At 41.5% G+C, this 16,467-nt stretch overlaps 1 protein-coding gene across 4 annotated transcripts in view; it reads right to left on the bottom strand.

Annotated features, from left to right (window-relative positions):
• Positions 1 to 16,467, bottom strand: part of ANO5 (anoctamin 5) — a 1,890,652-nt gene that overhangs the window by 379,297 nt on the left and 1,494,888 nt on the right. For all 4 annotated transcript variants that reach the window (XM_044082599.1, XM_044082600.1, XM_044082601.1 and 1 more), the window contains one exon: positions 8,444 to 8,595. In XM_044082599.1, the coding sequence (XP_043938534.1) occupies positions 8,444 to 8,595 (152 nt within the window). The remainder of the gene's footprint in view (positions 1 to 8,443; positions 8,596 to 16,467) is intronic.

Raw genomic sequence — 16,467 nt, 5'->3', positions numbered from 1 at the left:
AAATTCAGCATTTTCCTGTTGCACTGTTTGCATTGCTTAAAGCCTGTTGTTCCTTTTTTTAATCAGCCATCAATAAAAATAAACCAAACGCTTATCCAACAACAATATTTCTGAAGCAATCAGCAAAATACACACTTACACAGTGAAGAAAAGGATTTTTTTTGTTACCAACAATGGTAAGAAAAGAAATACCCAACGGGTAAAGAAAGGGAGAAAAGAGCGGGGAGGATACCAGCAATGGTACTGACGCATTTACCTCAGAGGTAAAGGAAGGCCTGTAACAGCAATCGTACGAAGAATACCACAAAACTTGGTAAAGAAAAGGAAGAAAGTACTCAAACAGGGAAGCAAGGAAGCAAACTCTAAACTACTACTAGAGAGTTAAAAATTTCAGAAGACAAACGAGAAAAATTTTTAAGTATAAACTTTTAAATGACTTAGCTTGAGAGTTGGCCTGGCACGTCTTGATACTATATGTGGCAAACAAGATCTGAGGTGATGGAGAGTGGGACACTGTGGGTAAGCTTAGCTTGAGTGTTTTTTTGGCTCGCATCAGCTTGTTATAACAGCCGACTTGGTTCCGAGGACGGAACCAATACCCATCAGTAATGAATGAATGAAGATTATCAACATCAGATGTGTACAATCATGCTTCTTCTCTTCTACTCACATTGATGAGTCAAAGTACATTAATCACAAAAATGCCAGCAACAGATCCTTGCAGAATAATTAAATATAAGTGGTATATATTCTGCAGGACTGGACAATAGCTGAACGTTTTATGAACTGCCCAAGCCCATGGCCGCAGAGCAGCACAAGTATAACGCACACTGCTGTTACTGCATGTAGAAGGTGGAGTAGTTAAGTAGCCACATAACAGATGTAGTCGGTGCATCTCCTGGGATGTCCTTTCACCTTCCTTTCCTCCTCCTTCTCATTGCTATGGCTGTGTGACAGCCCAGTACACCCTCTCTGGACATTCTCTTTATTCCCATGTTATATCCTTGTGATTATGCTGTGCCAATCACATATCCTGTAAGCACTGTTCGAATACATTTACATTTCTGTAGTGGGAATCAAACAGAATGCAAATGGTGTATACACGTATACTGTTAATGCTGTAGCCATCCCTACTGGGTTTGATAAGACAGCTATGTATACCACTCCCACCAGCATTTAAACCATAGCAGACATGTCAGTACTATGTCCTGTGCTGGAAACAGGCTGGCTACTCCACAGTGTAGTTCAGTGATTGTATGCACTGTGCTTGCTGCATACTACATCCAGCGCAATTCACATTCTTATGGATGTATCTGTACACGTTGAAACAACAGTGCGAATTATTTTTAGGAGTTATTAACTGTAAGCATTACATACAAGTTACTTTGCACATGCTATATGTACACCAATTCATTCCATGTCTGGAAATACAGTAACCTGTTCTACAGATTACAGGTAGAAAAACTGCATTTGAGTACTTCAACTTACATGTTACAAAAGTATTTTTCCAGGTGAAGATACATTCATTCCTGGATGCATTTTACTCTCTGGGAGCATCACTACTAATAGAGGTCCCTGACCTTGTTCGTAATAACTGATGAAACTACAAAGGTCTAAAATTGGTAGATATCAATGTTAGGGTCGTCAAAAATATATTACACTTAATTCATAGGTAGATTTCCCCTTTATTAACTGGACATCGCTAAGCTCTGTTCAGAGATTTGCTTGTACATGACAAGCAAATCTCTGAAGCTTTGAGATCACCTTACCTGGCTATAGTACGTTGTACCAAAGAAAAGAAATAATTTACAAAGGTTCTTACCTCTCTTGTTTTCCAATGGAAATATACATATCCCATACAGTATACACAGAGAATATACCTTTTTTACATTTAAGCGCATCACATTAATCCCACATTCCACTGATCATATATGCTTTCCCTCTCACTCCCATACTGCCTCTGTCAAGGATGTTTTTCAGTGCCTAACTTCCAGTATCCAAACATGTCTTACTTCACTGGATGATATGAATGCTGACTAGAAACTTTCACTGAATGAATACAGCCTCCCACTAATTCATCTCTTCAGTCTCTAAAAATATCACCTTAATTACTAGAACACCCTCCCCCCCTCGGGACATGAAAATGCCCTTGTCTGGTGATTATCCCCACCTCCTGGCCATATGTCTAAAGCTAGAATGACTGCTAACTCCCTTAGTGCACAAGTGCTTACAGTCCCACAAAATACATCATTTTTGTTACTCTAGAAATGCAATGATCTGGATTTGTTGTTAGTGCTCTCAGACCTATAAACCGGACCTCCATCACATAGACATTATCTGAATAACACTGCCAATTATTTTAATTCCATAGTTGTGGTCATGCTGAAAAACTGGGTTTTCAAAGTTGGACATTCCCTGTTCTTCTTCTTCTTCTTTCGGCTTTTCCCGGTTAGGGGTCGCCACAGCGGATTATCTGTCTGCTCATGATTGGCAGTGGAGTTTTACGATGTCGAGTTGCCAGCCCGGCCACCCAACCTTCCACAGAAGGTACACACACGCACACACTCAAACCTAAGGCAATTTAGAGTGTCCAATCCGACTGCATGTCTTTGGGATGTGGGAGGAAACCGGAGCACCCGGAGGAAACCCATGCGACCACAGGGAGGACATGCAGACTCCGCACAGAAGGTACCCCAGCCGAGAATCGAACCGGAGAACCTCTTGCTGTGAGGCGGCAACGCTAACCGCTGCACCACCATGGCCGCCCGAAGTTGGACATTCCCAGTTACCAAGTGTAAAAACAATAAATAAATCATTTTATCAACCACATCTCAGTCATCCATTCATACTCAAGACATTACCCAATTTTCAGCTTGCATGTTGTCTTTCTTCATGTTGTACACAATCTGTGTAAATTGAAACTCAATTCACCATCTGCTAATAAACTTCATCCACAGTAATAACCTACACAATTCAACTTTCATTATTCATTTTATTAAATAAAGTCTAGCTTCTATATATAAAAACGCTCTTACTATACTTTCACATAAAACTGGTACCTCTGTCATCTTAAACAACCACGGTCTCAGGGGCCCTCTTGTCTCTCCCTTTCTAAATCTGAGAAAATTGCATACAAGCTAAACTACTTTAACAACTTTATAAGTCTTTAAATAACTCAAAAGACCGTAACCTGGTATTTGATTGACATCAACAGAACTTGCTGGAGAGGCGGATTTCTCTCACAGAAGTTGTCCCCACCTTTGAAACTAGCTTCCTATTATGGTAAAGCCCCTCACTGGCCCTATTTAAGAGAAATTTGGATGACTGGACGGATAAATGGAAACTCACCCCGGGGTTTCCACCTGTGTCCCTCTTGGACAGGGGCAAAAGGTGCTGACTTTGATGTCTGCTTGAAGCAGAAACCCTTAGTAACACAGGCGGAACTTGGCTAGGCTTGTAAGGGCCCTGGGGCTGTTAGCCTAGTAACCTCCTATGATCTTATTAACTTATTTCTAATGCACACCTTGGATAGATTCAACTCTAATCCTGAGAGACATTTGACACTACATGGTGTTACTGAACATGTTTCAAATTCAATTCAAATTAAGATTGTAGGAAAATGTTTCTCAATCTACTCAAAGTATCTGAAATAGTGAACCATGACTACTTCCAGATTACCTTAAAACTTACTGGCTTTTCTTACATGCCTGTAGATTGTGTATAAACTCAAGAAGGCAGATGTCAGTTGGCCAAATGGAATAAGGTTCTCTCTTTTCCCCTACTAGTTAAACTTGGTATGCCATGATGCTCAGTTCATGGCCATCTTCTCGTCTCTATCTCTATTAATGGCACAGTGATATATGTTGACAATTTCAAGACAGTAAAATACACAGATGAGTCAGATATCCTGCCTGTAGACGATTTGGAGTTTGGTACAGTGTAACCCTACAAGAAATCTATAACAGTTGGCTACCTCTGACAATATCTTTACTTTGATTCACTTTGTCATAAAGCATTCAAAGAAATGTCTGAGGCTCACTGCTGGAAAAAATGAATTGAGCCTCAAACCGGATAAAGGATCCTGCTCCATCAGCGCAAGTATGTCTTAGGTGCTGGTTAAGTGGTATGTTAAGAATCATCCTCAAATATGCATATTTATTATGTTGCCTTTCCACCCAGACCTTTTCGCTGTATCCTAATCATACTACACAGGAGAGTAATTCATAAAAATTAACCTGTCTTATCAATGAGGACATTACTTGTAACAACTTCTATGCCTATCAACTGGAGTTCAGTATGCATGTTAACAATGTAGTTATCAAAACAAATGAAACTACGTAGGCTGAAAAGGATTAGGGCTTCTTATTTCCAAATGCTTGACTAACTAAAACCCGGATGCACCTTTTTTCTTCCTTTAATACCCTGACCATGCCCTTATCGAGGGATACACGAGTCACACTGGCAGATCACAAACCTGAAGAGGGCTACATGAGTCATACTGGTAGATCACAAACCTGAAGAGAGCTACACGAGTCATACTGGTAGATCACAAACCTGAAGAGGGCTACACGAGTCATACTGGTAGATCACAAACCTGAAGAGGGCTACACGAGTCATACTGCTAGATCACAAACCTGAAGAGGGCTACACGAGTCATACTGCTAGATCACAAACCTGAAGAGGGCTACATGAGTCATACTGGTAGATCACAAACCTGAAGAGGGCTACACGAGTCATACTGGTAGATCACAAACCTGAAGAGGGATACACGAGTCATACTGGTAGTTTACAAACCTGAAGAGGGATACACAAGTCATACTAGTAGATCATTGCTGTTGACTCTAGAACTTACACTCCCTATTTAGTCTAAAGCAACTACAGTACTGCCAACATTTCCACTATATGAAAGCCTGCAGACCAGTTCCTTCACTACCCTAAGTGCCCCTCATTAACAGGTGTCCCTAGCTGTACAGATCTACAGCCTTCACTACCCTAAGTGCCCCTCATTAACAAGTGTCATTAGCTGTACACATCTACAGCCTTCACTACCCTAAGTGCCCCTCATTAACAGGTGTCCTTAGCTGTACACATCTACAGCCTTCACTACCCTAAGTGCCCATCATTAACAGGTGTCCCTAGCTGTACACATCTACAGCCTTCACTACCCTAAGTGCCCCTCATTAACAGGTGTCCTTAGCTGTACACATCTACAGCCTTCACTACCCTAAGTGTCCATCATTAACAGGTGTCCTTAGCTGTACAGATCTACAGCCTTCACTACCCTAAGTGCCCATCATTAACAGGTGTCCCTAGCTGTACACATCTACAGCCATCACTACCCTAAGTGCCCATCATTAACAGGTGTCCCTAGCTGTACAGATCTACAACCTTCACTACCCTAAGTGTCCATCATTAACAGGTGTCCTTAGTTGTACACATCTACAGCCTTCACTACCCTAAGTGCCCGTCATTAATAGGTGTCCTTAGCTGTACAGATCTACAGCCTTCACTACCCTAAGTGCCCATCATTAACAGGTGTCCCTAGCTGTACACATCTACAGCCTTCACTACCCTAAGTGCCCCTCATTAACAGGTGTCCTTAGCTGTACACATCTACAGCCTTCACTACCCTAAGTGTCCATCATTAACAGGTGTCCTTAGCTGTACAGATCTACAGCCTTCACTACCCTAAGTGCCCCTCATTAACAGGTGTCCTTAGCTGTACACATCTACAGCCTTCACTACCCTAAGTGCCCCTCATTAACAGGTGTCCTTAGTTGTACAGATCTACAGCCTTCACTACCCTAAGTGCCCCTCATTAACAGGTGTCCTTAGCTGTACAGATCTACAACCTTCACTACCCTAAGTGCCCATCATTAACAGGTGTCCCTAGCTGTACACATCTACAGCCTTCACTACCCTAAGTGCCCCTCATTAACAGGTGTCCTTAGTTGTACACATCTACAGCCTTCACTACCCTAAGTGCCCCTCTAACAGGTGTCCCTAGCTGTACAGATCTACAACCTTCACTACCCTAAGTGCCCATCATTAACAGGTGTCCTTAGTTGTACAGATCTACAACCTTCACTACCCTAAGTGCCCATCATTAACAGGTGTCCTTAGTTGTACAGATCTACAGCCTTCACTACCCTAAGTGCCCCTCATTAACAGGTGTCCTTAGCTGTACAGATCTACAACCTTCACTACCCTAAGTGCCCCTCATTAACAGGTGTCCTTAGTTGTACACATCTACAGCCTTCACTACCCTAAGTGCCCCTCATTAACAGGTGCCCTTAGCTGTACAGATCTACAACCTTCACTACCCTAAGTGCCCCTCATTAACAGGTGTCCCTAGCTGTACAGATCTACAACCTTCACTACCCTAAGTGTCCATCATTAACAGGTGTCCTTAGTTGTTCTGATCTACAATGTCAGACTTTCTCTTGGTAACCTTAGCTCTACCCTGAAATCAGAATATCACTGTTATGATGCCAGCTATCCTGTTTATCTTGGTAAAACATGGAATAAACTTCATGAGCCGAGATGGACATCTAGGAAACATTCTTGAATGCCTCCCTTCGCTTGGTAGTCATGTGATTGCGCATTACTTGAACATGTTGTGCATGTATCACATTTCAAAGTGAAGCTTAACTATTAAATACTGTTGATTTTTGTTTAACTTATACTTACTCAAGTGACAATGTTCTTCCGTCAGACTAAAGTTTCAAATACTTTTGTTAAATGGTTATCTATATTTACAACTACGATGTACAGGTTACTTATAATTTAGCTGCCACATGTTATTCTCTTTAATTGCTTAATCTATTAATTAGGCCCATTGCCTGCTTTACTGATCTGTATTTTGTATAGTAACGTTTGTGGGAGTTCTTCTTTTCAGAACTGTATTAAAATGGAGTGTCCCCAGCTGAACATTCCCCATCAATAAATGTAAATAAGCAAACAAATCAACACTTAAACAGATAAATCAGCAAATGATTATTCTAACAAAAGACAACACATACTTTTCTAGTTTGTTGATATGTTTGAAGCTGCAGTCCCAGGTGTTTGCTGTCTTCAGTTTCACAATCTTCTCTGGTGACTTACTCCACTTCCTGACCATTGTCTCTCCGTATGAAGTAGCAATTCTTAGCATTCATTCTGAATTGGTCTACTTACTTGCCAACAATGTCCTCTTCTCTGCCATTCTACTTGTCAAACTGCAATTCTTGCACCCATCCCCACTGTCTTGCAACATAATGCCCACCTTCTCAACAGGAAACTATCTCTTTATGCGATAAGATCCTTTACCTCTAATCATTTTTACAACTCTTCTCTGCAACAGCTGCATTTTTTTTTAATTCAAATGACATTTAAGACTAATAGTTTAGTTGATCAAATTATTTTAAAACGTAGTTTTAATATTTTCTGACAGATGAAAGGATAATGTCATTAGAAGCTACAAACCATTTGACCACCGTACCTTACTTCTTATCTGCTTCTGCAGTAGTACCACTGGACCCTTCCCTTGCTGCTAACAATGCAGGGATGGCTTGAAGGTCTTGGAGATCCGCACTTGAAGGACAAAGCTTTGAAAAGTTTGTTACCTCTGACAAAATCTTTACCTTGATGTATTTGTGATAAAGCATTCAAGGAACTGGATGAGGCTCATAGCTGGAAACAATGAATGCCGCTGTCAGACTCAAAGCAGAGAAAGGATCCTGCCCCATCTGTGTTAAGTATGCCTTACGGTGCTGCTAAGTGGTATGTTAAGATTCATCCTCAAATATGCAGATTTCTGATGATCTTTCTGTCCATAACTTCATCCATATCCTTTGTGTTTACGTTCTTGCTTCTATGTTTGAACAGCTGAATAGCTTCTGAATAAGGCACTAATTAAAGTAAGATGTATTTTTAAAAACCTGTGACCAGTCATTTAATTAAGCACAGTGGTGTTCACCTATACTACTGATTTAAAGCAGAAGTGAATGTGTAAGACACCCATTGCCTTTAAGTCTCCATAATGTCAAGTCAGACTCCCTGACCCTGGGTCCTTTCACATAAAGCAGGTCCCTGCTATTATTGGCTTCACTTAGTTTTGAAACAAAACCTTCCTATGTTACTTTACAGGGAGCTTAGCATGCACATTTTCCGAAAAAAAAACTAAAGCTTCTTTAATGCTGTCCAAAGAAACCATTTTATATCAACAGCTATCTCAGCAACCAGAATTGAGTATCTTTTACAGTTACAAGTAACAAAAGATCTAACCTGCATACAAGAACACGTTTAAACACTTTTAGAAATACAGGAATTAAAAGATTTATGGGCATACATCTTCCATGAGAAAGCAAATCAAGTTTAGGCCCAAGCCATACCTTTGAATGCTTTAGTTTACGTCTGCAATCTAATAGCTTGAAAAACAGGGGGTTTGACACCTTGTACTTACCTGAGTGACTGGATTCAGCTTGCGATTCCTACATTTTGCCTCATACTCAGGTCGCAACTGAAGCTGTTGTTGCTCTTCTTCAAAGTCCACCAAATCCCATTCGTACTCCAGCTTGGCTTGTCGGCGCTTCCAAAATTCCAGAAAGAGGGTCACTATTGGACAAAATAGGGGAGTATTTCACAAGTAGTATTTACATCTACCCTTCAGGAAGCACGACTTTTAAAACTACTGAGTTACATGTCAGAGGTGTACTATAAAAAAAAAACATGTGCTAAGCATTAGAATAGTGTCCAGTGAAGGTGTGTAAATATGTTTTAGGAATACTCCAGCACAATCACACTGCAACATGTTAGCATTTAGTAATGACACTTTTTGCCATGCTTTTAAAAGGGGTCGAGGGAAACCCCACAAATTCCACATCTATCTTTCATACCCACTACAAAAAATGTTTTGCTCTGAAGGTTAAGGGATATACATATACAACTGGAAGAATAACAAGAAACTGTATTGTGTCTAGATCTAGTGATGTCATTGCCCCCCTTTATTCAGCCCTCATTAGGCCAATCACTGAACATAATGCCTGGACAGATGCAACAACTGGTATGCCCACAAAGATACCTTACAAAAAGGATACAACTCCTAAAAAACATGTCCTAAATGTACCAACTTATCAGCAAGTCAAATGGCATCAGAAATTCTTGGTCTAGGGATCTAAACCTCTTCTGTAACATCAACAGAACGGTTTGCAAGGACAGGTATATTTTACAAAGAATATTGCTGCTGTGGAACAGACTCCCCATCCACATAATGTTCAAGTGCAACTTAGATCTATGGATGGGAAACAGAAATTTTACCCTAGGGCTGCCCCCTGTACTACTAATGTACAGAGGCAGCTCCTAAATGCTTTAGCCTAGGCATGGGTCCCCTCAAATGACCTATGGTATGATCCCAGTTACTCTAATTACAGGTAATATACAATTATCAACCATGGGATGGGCAAGGTCAATCTCTAACCAAATGGAATAAGTTATTTTGAGCACAAAAAGGAAACTGGTTTGGCTTAAAATAGCCCGCAACAGCAGCTAGCCTAGTACTTACTTATTCACCTTTAAGTCTAACACACACCAGCTGTTAATTTTTATACAGTCAGCTGTTTCAAAAAAGCATATCTGCATTATGGTGCCCTGTCAGAAATGTGAGGCCCAATACAAGTCACAATACTCAAGAGAATTAAACAGCGACTCTGACAAAAAAAGCAGTAAGTTTAGAATCTCACCATTAGAATTTTTTTATTCTGCACCCTGCCCCATACATGGGGCACATCCTTCCTTATCATATACACTAACTCCAAGACTGCTGTACATCAGTGTATGGGGAACAGTCAGACACACAACAAGCTCAGAATCAGTATATATACTTTTCATATTCACTCAAGTTCTTGCGGTTGTGTGGATCACTATTACAGTACTTGGACTTTCCATGAGCACCACTGCTGTTGAGTGATTCTTGCCCAAGCCTCTCTGTGATATTAAGGGATCTACCAGTTTACTGTCCTGAAGCACATAGAGGAATACCTTTACAGCAAATCATATTACAAGAAGTTATGTCTGTACATGTGCCAGATTAAATACCGTGAGATGAATTTAAATAGCAGGTCTGATTGTTACCTCAACTCATAACAGGAACCTAGTTAGATGTAACTTTATAATCCAATAGGTCTAGATCTTGTGACACAAAGCCTTTAACAAAATAAGTAGCATTTACTGTAATACTTTATATACAAAAAAAATGCATATAGCAGCAGAAAGGAAATGAATGTTTCTTGTAGGTTATCTGGTGTCCTGTGCAGTTCTCCAAACTGATGTTCCCCTCAACTGAAAGTTGAGCAGCTAGACAGAAAAAAAAAAAAAAAAAAAAGGTCTTATCAAGTGTTTCAGTACTTCAGCTGTGGCCACAATGCTTGCATTCATTTATGAAGTAGCAATATGCTCACAGCAATGCTGGTAATGCACTCTCACACCATTAACACCTACCTTTCATTCCCCCTTACAGACTGCACCTGAGACATCTGCCCCATTCACCTGACCTTAACTATGGTTTTGCTTTCAATAATGCCTTATTATTCAATCTAATAGCTTGAAAAAACATATTTGTTAGCTGTCTCTGGGTAGCAGAGATCACTGGAAGATTCAGTGTAACGTCTCACTGTCTCTAGTCGGGTAACTTGTTTAATATGTATGATTTGTTGTAAAAGTTATGCTGTTTTGTGGTGCAACAGGCAGCACACTCATCTTGGGTGTAGAAGGATGCAAGTTCTGTTCCCATAGCAGGAAGATTGTTAGCGGACTCTGCACTGCAGTAAATGTGTGCTGTGCTTCTGATGAGATGTTAAACAGAGACCTCAACTGCTCAAGTTGGTGGTAGCTCAGGTGGATTTAAAATATACCATGGCACTTACTACTACTACTTTAGGCCTTTCCCAGTTTGGGGCCGCCACAGCGGATCACCTGTCTGCTCATGATTGGCAGAAGAGTTTTACAGTGTCGAGTTGCCAGCCCGGTGCCCAAACTGCCACGGAAGGTACACACACAGTCACACCTAGGGCCAATTTAGAGTATCCAATCCACCTACAGCATGTCTTTGGGATGTGGGAGGAATCTGGAGCACCCAGAGGAAACCCACGAGACCACAAAGAGGACATGCAGACTCTGCACAGAAGGCACCCCAGCAGAGGATCGAACCAGTGAACCTCTTGCTGTGAGGTGGCAACGGTAACCACTGCACCCCTGTGGCTGCCCTACCATGGCACCTACTGAAAAGGGTAAAACAAGTTCCCTGATGCCCTGGCCAAATTTCCCCTTTGTGTATAAATACCAACTCTGGTCTTCCCTGAAAAGCAGCTACTACCCTAGTTGATCTAAGCTGGTCAACAAAGAATAAATAAAGTAAAACATACCTGTCGTAGAAGATGTACTGCCATAAAGTGCTGTGGCATTCTGTTATTTTCCAATCAATTGAAAATGCTAAAGAAAGCCTACAATCTTGCAATATTGTGCACTTATGTTAATTTATGATAGCTTTGTTCAAAATTAACACTGACAAGAGTGCAAAGCAGTCCTTCAAAGTGACAAAACTCTATGGGGAAACTAAAGCTGTACAACAACTTAGCATAACAGTAGATCTCTTACTGATCACTGCTGTAATATTACTGACTGTTGGGATAACCTGACAGCCCTGTATCCTGCCAGCATATGAAAGCTTGGGTGCTCTCCTCTCATGCCATATGTCCAACGTATGACCTCATACTGAAGGAGGCAGATGTACATAAGGGATGTAGAGGCGTGAATTACCTCAGCACTTTCTTGCCCCGACCAAGGTACTAAAGGCATAAGTAGAGGCAAAGTACAGTTGTGTACACTTGCCATAAATGTCAATGTTCAAGTGTATTCACTATTGCAGTCATCACACTAGGGTTATCTGCCTGCAGGTAGCCCTCAGTCGGTCCGAATACCAGAGACTTAGTATTTCTGTGATGGTTACTGTTGTTCCAGGACTGACATCAGTTCGTCAGGGGTATAAAAACAGGCAGCCGATGCCATTACATCGGGTTTTCCTGCCCCAAATATCAGGAGCCCCCCGAAATAGGGAGCCAAGTTATGTTGGGGAAAACATCACCAGTAAAAAGTAAATACCAATACCCCTGAAAGGGTTGAGTGATAGACAGTGAGGAGAGAGAGAGAGAGAGAGACAAGGGGGCAGGAGGGAGGGAAACCACGACTGCAACAGTGAATACACTCCAACATCTACATTTATGGTAAGTGTACACAACTGTATTATGTTCATGTTTCACTGTTGCAGTCATCGCACTTGGGTTGATTCCCAAAGCTGAAGAAAGGGTGGAGGCAGTCAAGATGAAATGGGGCTGGCTAGTATGGCCTGCAGGACTGCTTTTGCAAAACCTGCCCTGGATTTGGAAAAGATAGGCAGGTGGTAATGCTTGGTGAAGGTGTGCACAGAACTCCAGGTAGCAGCTGCCAGGATGTCCCTGGTAGGGACTCCCCTGTGGAATGCTGTAGAGGTAGAAGTTTGCTCTAGTGGAATGTGTTCTGACCCCGAGGGGTTGGTTTTCCATCGTGCTTGTGGCAGAAATGGATGCAGTGTGCTATTTGGAAATTGTTTGTTTTGAAATGGCCCTGCCTTCTGCCCCTGGTGCAAAGCTGACAAGTAACTGGTAAGATTTCCTGAAGGGCTTAGTCCTATCAAGGTAGAATCCAAGCTGTCTGTGCACATCCAAGGAGTGCAGGATCCCTTCCCCTTTATTATGAGGATTAGGGAAGACTGTTGGAAAATGTATAGATTGGTTGAGAGCCACACTGGACACCATTTTAGGCATAAAGGAAGGGTTAGTCCTGAGGGAAACCCTGTCAGCATGGAAAATAATGAAGGGTTCCACAGCCATATGTGTTTGCAGCTCAGACACTCTTCTAGCTGAAGTGATGGCCAGAAGCAAGGCTTTTTTCTAATAGAGGAATTTTAACTCTGCTGACACTGCAGGCTCAAAGGGGGGTAGCGTGAGCTTTTCCAGTACAAAGTTAAGGTCCAAAGCAGGGGTGGGTGCTCTCCTTGGTGGCCTTAAGTTGTTTGCCCCTCTCAGGAACTGTTCGATAAGAGGGTGAGAGGTGGGCTCAGTGTTGTAATGAGCCAAAATGGCAGAGGCATAGATCTTAACGGAGGAGAAGGACAAGCCTCTATGGAGTAGGTCTGCTAGGTAATCCAGGATTAGAGGTAAGGAGGGCAGTGCTGTGTCCTCTCCTTTAGACTGAGTCCAGGAACAATACCTTTTCCACTTATCAGCATAGGATTTCCTAGTACCGGGTCTTCTGGCTTCAAAAATGACGCCCAACACCTGCTTGCTTAGACTGGTCACTGGGGGAGAATTTAAGGAATAAGCGAGGTTGCAAGATTCATGGTTTGCAGCTGTGGATGCAGTATCTGTCCCCCCCTGCTGGGTGAGGAGGGTTGGGATCTGGGATAGGTGCCAAGGTGGCATCGATGACAGGCTGCGCAGCAGTGGGTACCAGTGTTGGTGTGGCCAGTCCGGGGCAATAAATACTGTCCTTGGTCTGTCCTGTCTTAGTAACTAGATATACTACAGATAATAAGAGGGTACATGAAATTATTAATAGAAATTGGCATGTTCTTATGGTGGATAGGGATATCTTGCCAGTCAAAGCAAAACTAGAGTTCTTCCAAGTGTCTCACAGTATGCAAACTGTTTTCAGAATCTGTGCTTTACTACGGTGCAACTAACTTCAAAGAGAGTTTGCTGTGTACAAAGTACAGTTATATTGCAGAGTGCAGTTAAAGTACAGCCATTTCAAAATATTTCTTGTGATGTGTGCATTTATTCACAGACAGCTTCCATTTCAGTGTGTTCTTACGCTTTGCAGAGTTATTTCGCAAAGTACAGCCATTTTGAAAGGTTCATGTGCTGTGTACAGTTTACTTGCAAAGTTTATTCATCTCGAAGTGTTTCTTACTCTGAACTTCTTCAGCCATGTACAGTTTATTTAAAAAGTAGTCATTTCGAAGTATTTCTTAAATTGATGAGTGGTTTTATAAAGTGCAGTGATTTTAAAGCAAAGTACAGTGATTTCAAGGTGGTGCAGCGGTAGCGTTGTCGCCTCACAGCAAGGGGTTCTCCTGTTCGATTCTCGGCTGGAGTGCCTTCCTTGTGGAGTCTGCATGTCCTCTCCGCGGTTGAGTGGCATTCTAAAGACATGCGTGAATGGGCGTGCCTTCATTAAAGGCTGGGCATCAGGCAGGCACCATAAAAATCAACTGCCAATCATTAGCGAACCGGAGTTCCACTGTGGCGACCTCTAACCAGGAAAAGCTGAAAGAAAAACAACAGTGATTTCAAGGTGTTCTAGTGCTACAGAGACTTATTTGGCAAACTGAAGTTATTTCAGAGAGTTTGCTGTGCTACTGAGCATAATTACAAGTACTGGCATAAAGTTCTGGCATATATATTTATGTGCATATATTCATACATAATTTCAAGTACCTTCACTACTGTGTGTTGATATGGCAGAGACATTTCACAGATCAAGTCCATTTTTGTTTGATCATAATATAGCAGAGAATTGGAGAGTATTTGAACAGGAATACGATATTTTCATACAAGTAGCTTTTTCTGACAAAGATGCACGTACAAGGGTATTCATTTTGCATAACTTAGCTGCGTCAGAAGCTATTGAAACAGAGCATTAATTTGTGTATACAAAAGAAGAGTATGAAGGAGAAAGGGCAAAAAGTCATACTGTGGTACTGGCTGAATCAAAGGAAGACCCAGAGTGCTTAAAACGTAAATTTAAAGAGATGTGCAACCCCCAGACAAATGTTACATTGGAAAGGCACTTATTTTATGCAAGAGACCAAAAGCCAGGTGAAACTTTTGCAGCTTATATTACTGACTTGAGAAATAAAGCTAACACCTGCAGATTTGGTGACTTGAAAGATGAGTTACTAAAGGACATGATTGTGTGTGGTGTTACAACTGCTGCAGTGAAAAAGATTTTGCTTCATGACAGTGATTTGACATTAAGCAAAGCCATAGAGATTAGTCAAATCCGTGAGTTCACAGAAAGGCACAGGTATAGTTACATGTGATAAGATCATGGTTATAACAGCCTCTTGAGCAAACAGACAGCATGCAACATGTGGCAAGCAGTAATAGGCCCAAGCACATGCAGCGGCAACCCCTGCCGGTGTGGCAAGGAGAACCCAGAGCTTTCCAGCAAGTTCCAAAACTAGTTTTGTTAAAGGAGCATGCTCAGTACAGCAGTGAGTCAGCAAAACCCAAGTCTTATTGTTAACCGCCATAACTGTGGTGCCAACCATGAGTCTAAAAGAGAGATGTGCTTAGTATTTGGTCAACAATGCCATAAGTATAAAAAATGGAATCATTTTCAAAAGTTTTGTAAATCAAGCAAACCTCATTCAGTTAAGAAAGGTCACTCAAAAAAGCAAGCTGCTCATGTAGAGAGCTGCAACCCTAATTTCTATGTAGATGGTGCATCAGTGGTCAGTGAAAAGGTTGATGCAGTAGATTTGCTGGCAAAGAATGAAGTATTTTGTACTGTCCTGATCAATGGTAAACTCACAGAGCTTAAAGTAGATAATGGTTCAAACTGTAATGTAATGTCGGCAAAAAGCATTTGCTAATGTGAGAGAAGGTGTTCAACTTAACTTGGTCAATTGTACAAAGCTTGTTGCTTATGGAGGTGAACAGATTCAGACCGAAGGTTCAGAAGTGCTTTTATGCTAATCAGCTGGGAAAAGTTACAGCTTGCAATTTTATGTAGTCCAAAGACTCGTGTAGTGTGTAGTCATTATTAGGTCTCAGAGACGGTTTAAGAATGAAACTGCATTCTTTTACCAAAGAAGTAGACCATGTAAGCACATGTCCCAGTGCCAGCTTTACTGATGATTTTCTCAGAGTGTGCTGATGTTTTCGACGACAAGCTAGGCAAATGTCCAGTTGTGTACTCCATGAAGACAGACCCAGAGGTCAGTCCAGTAGTCAGACCAGCAATAAGAGTTCCAATAGCTATGCAGGACAAAGTCAAGGTCCAGTTAGACAAAATGGTGCAGCAAGGTGCGATTTGCCAGCCACAGAACCAACTGAGTGGGTGTCATCCATAGTAGCTACTCATAAGAAAAGTTAAGAAGAAATCAGAATATCCACTGACCCAAGAGACTTGAATAAAGCATTAAAAACACCTCAACATCCTATGCGTACAGTTGAGGAGATTGCAACCTACATGCCAAATGCCACTGTTTTTTTCTACCTTACATGCAAAGAGTTCATATTGGTAAGTAATGCTTGATAACAAATCTTCACTACTGACAACAATCAGTACCCCATTTGGTAGATAAACATTCCTCAGGATGCCTTTTGGAATAGATTCTGCCAGTGAAGTCTTTCAGTGTGCAATGGAAACGATGCTTTCAAATTTGGT

The sequence above is a fragment of the Protopterus annectens genome, chromosome 9.part0, assembly GCF_019279795.1.
Source record: "Protopterus annectens isolate FY-2018-M chromosome 9.part0, PAN1.0, whole genome shotgun sequence".
NCBI classification, from domain to species: Eukaryota; Metazoa; Chordata; order Ceratodontiformes; family Protopteridae; genus Protopterus; species Protopterus annectens.
The sequence above is the reverse complement of the archived record's forward strand: the minus strand, read 5'-3'. Positions and strand labels throughout refer to the sequence as shown.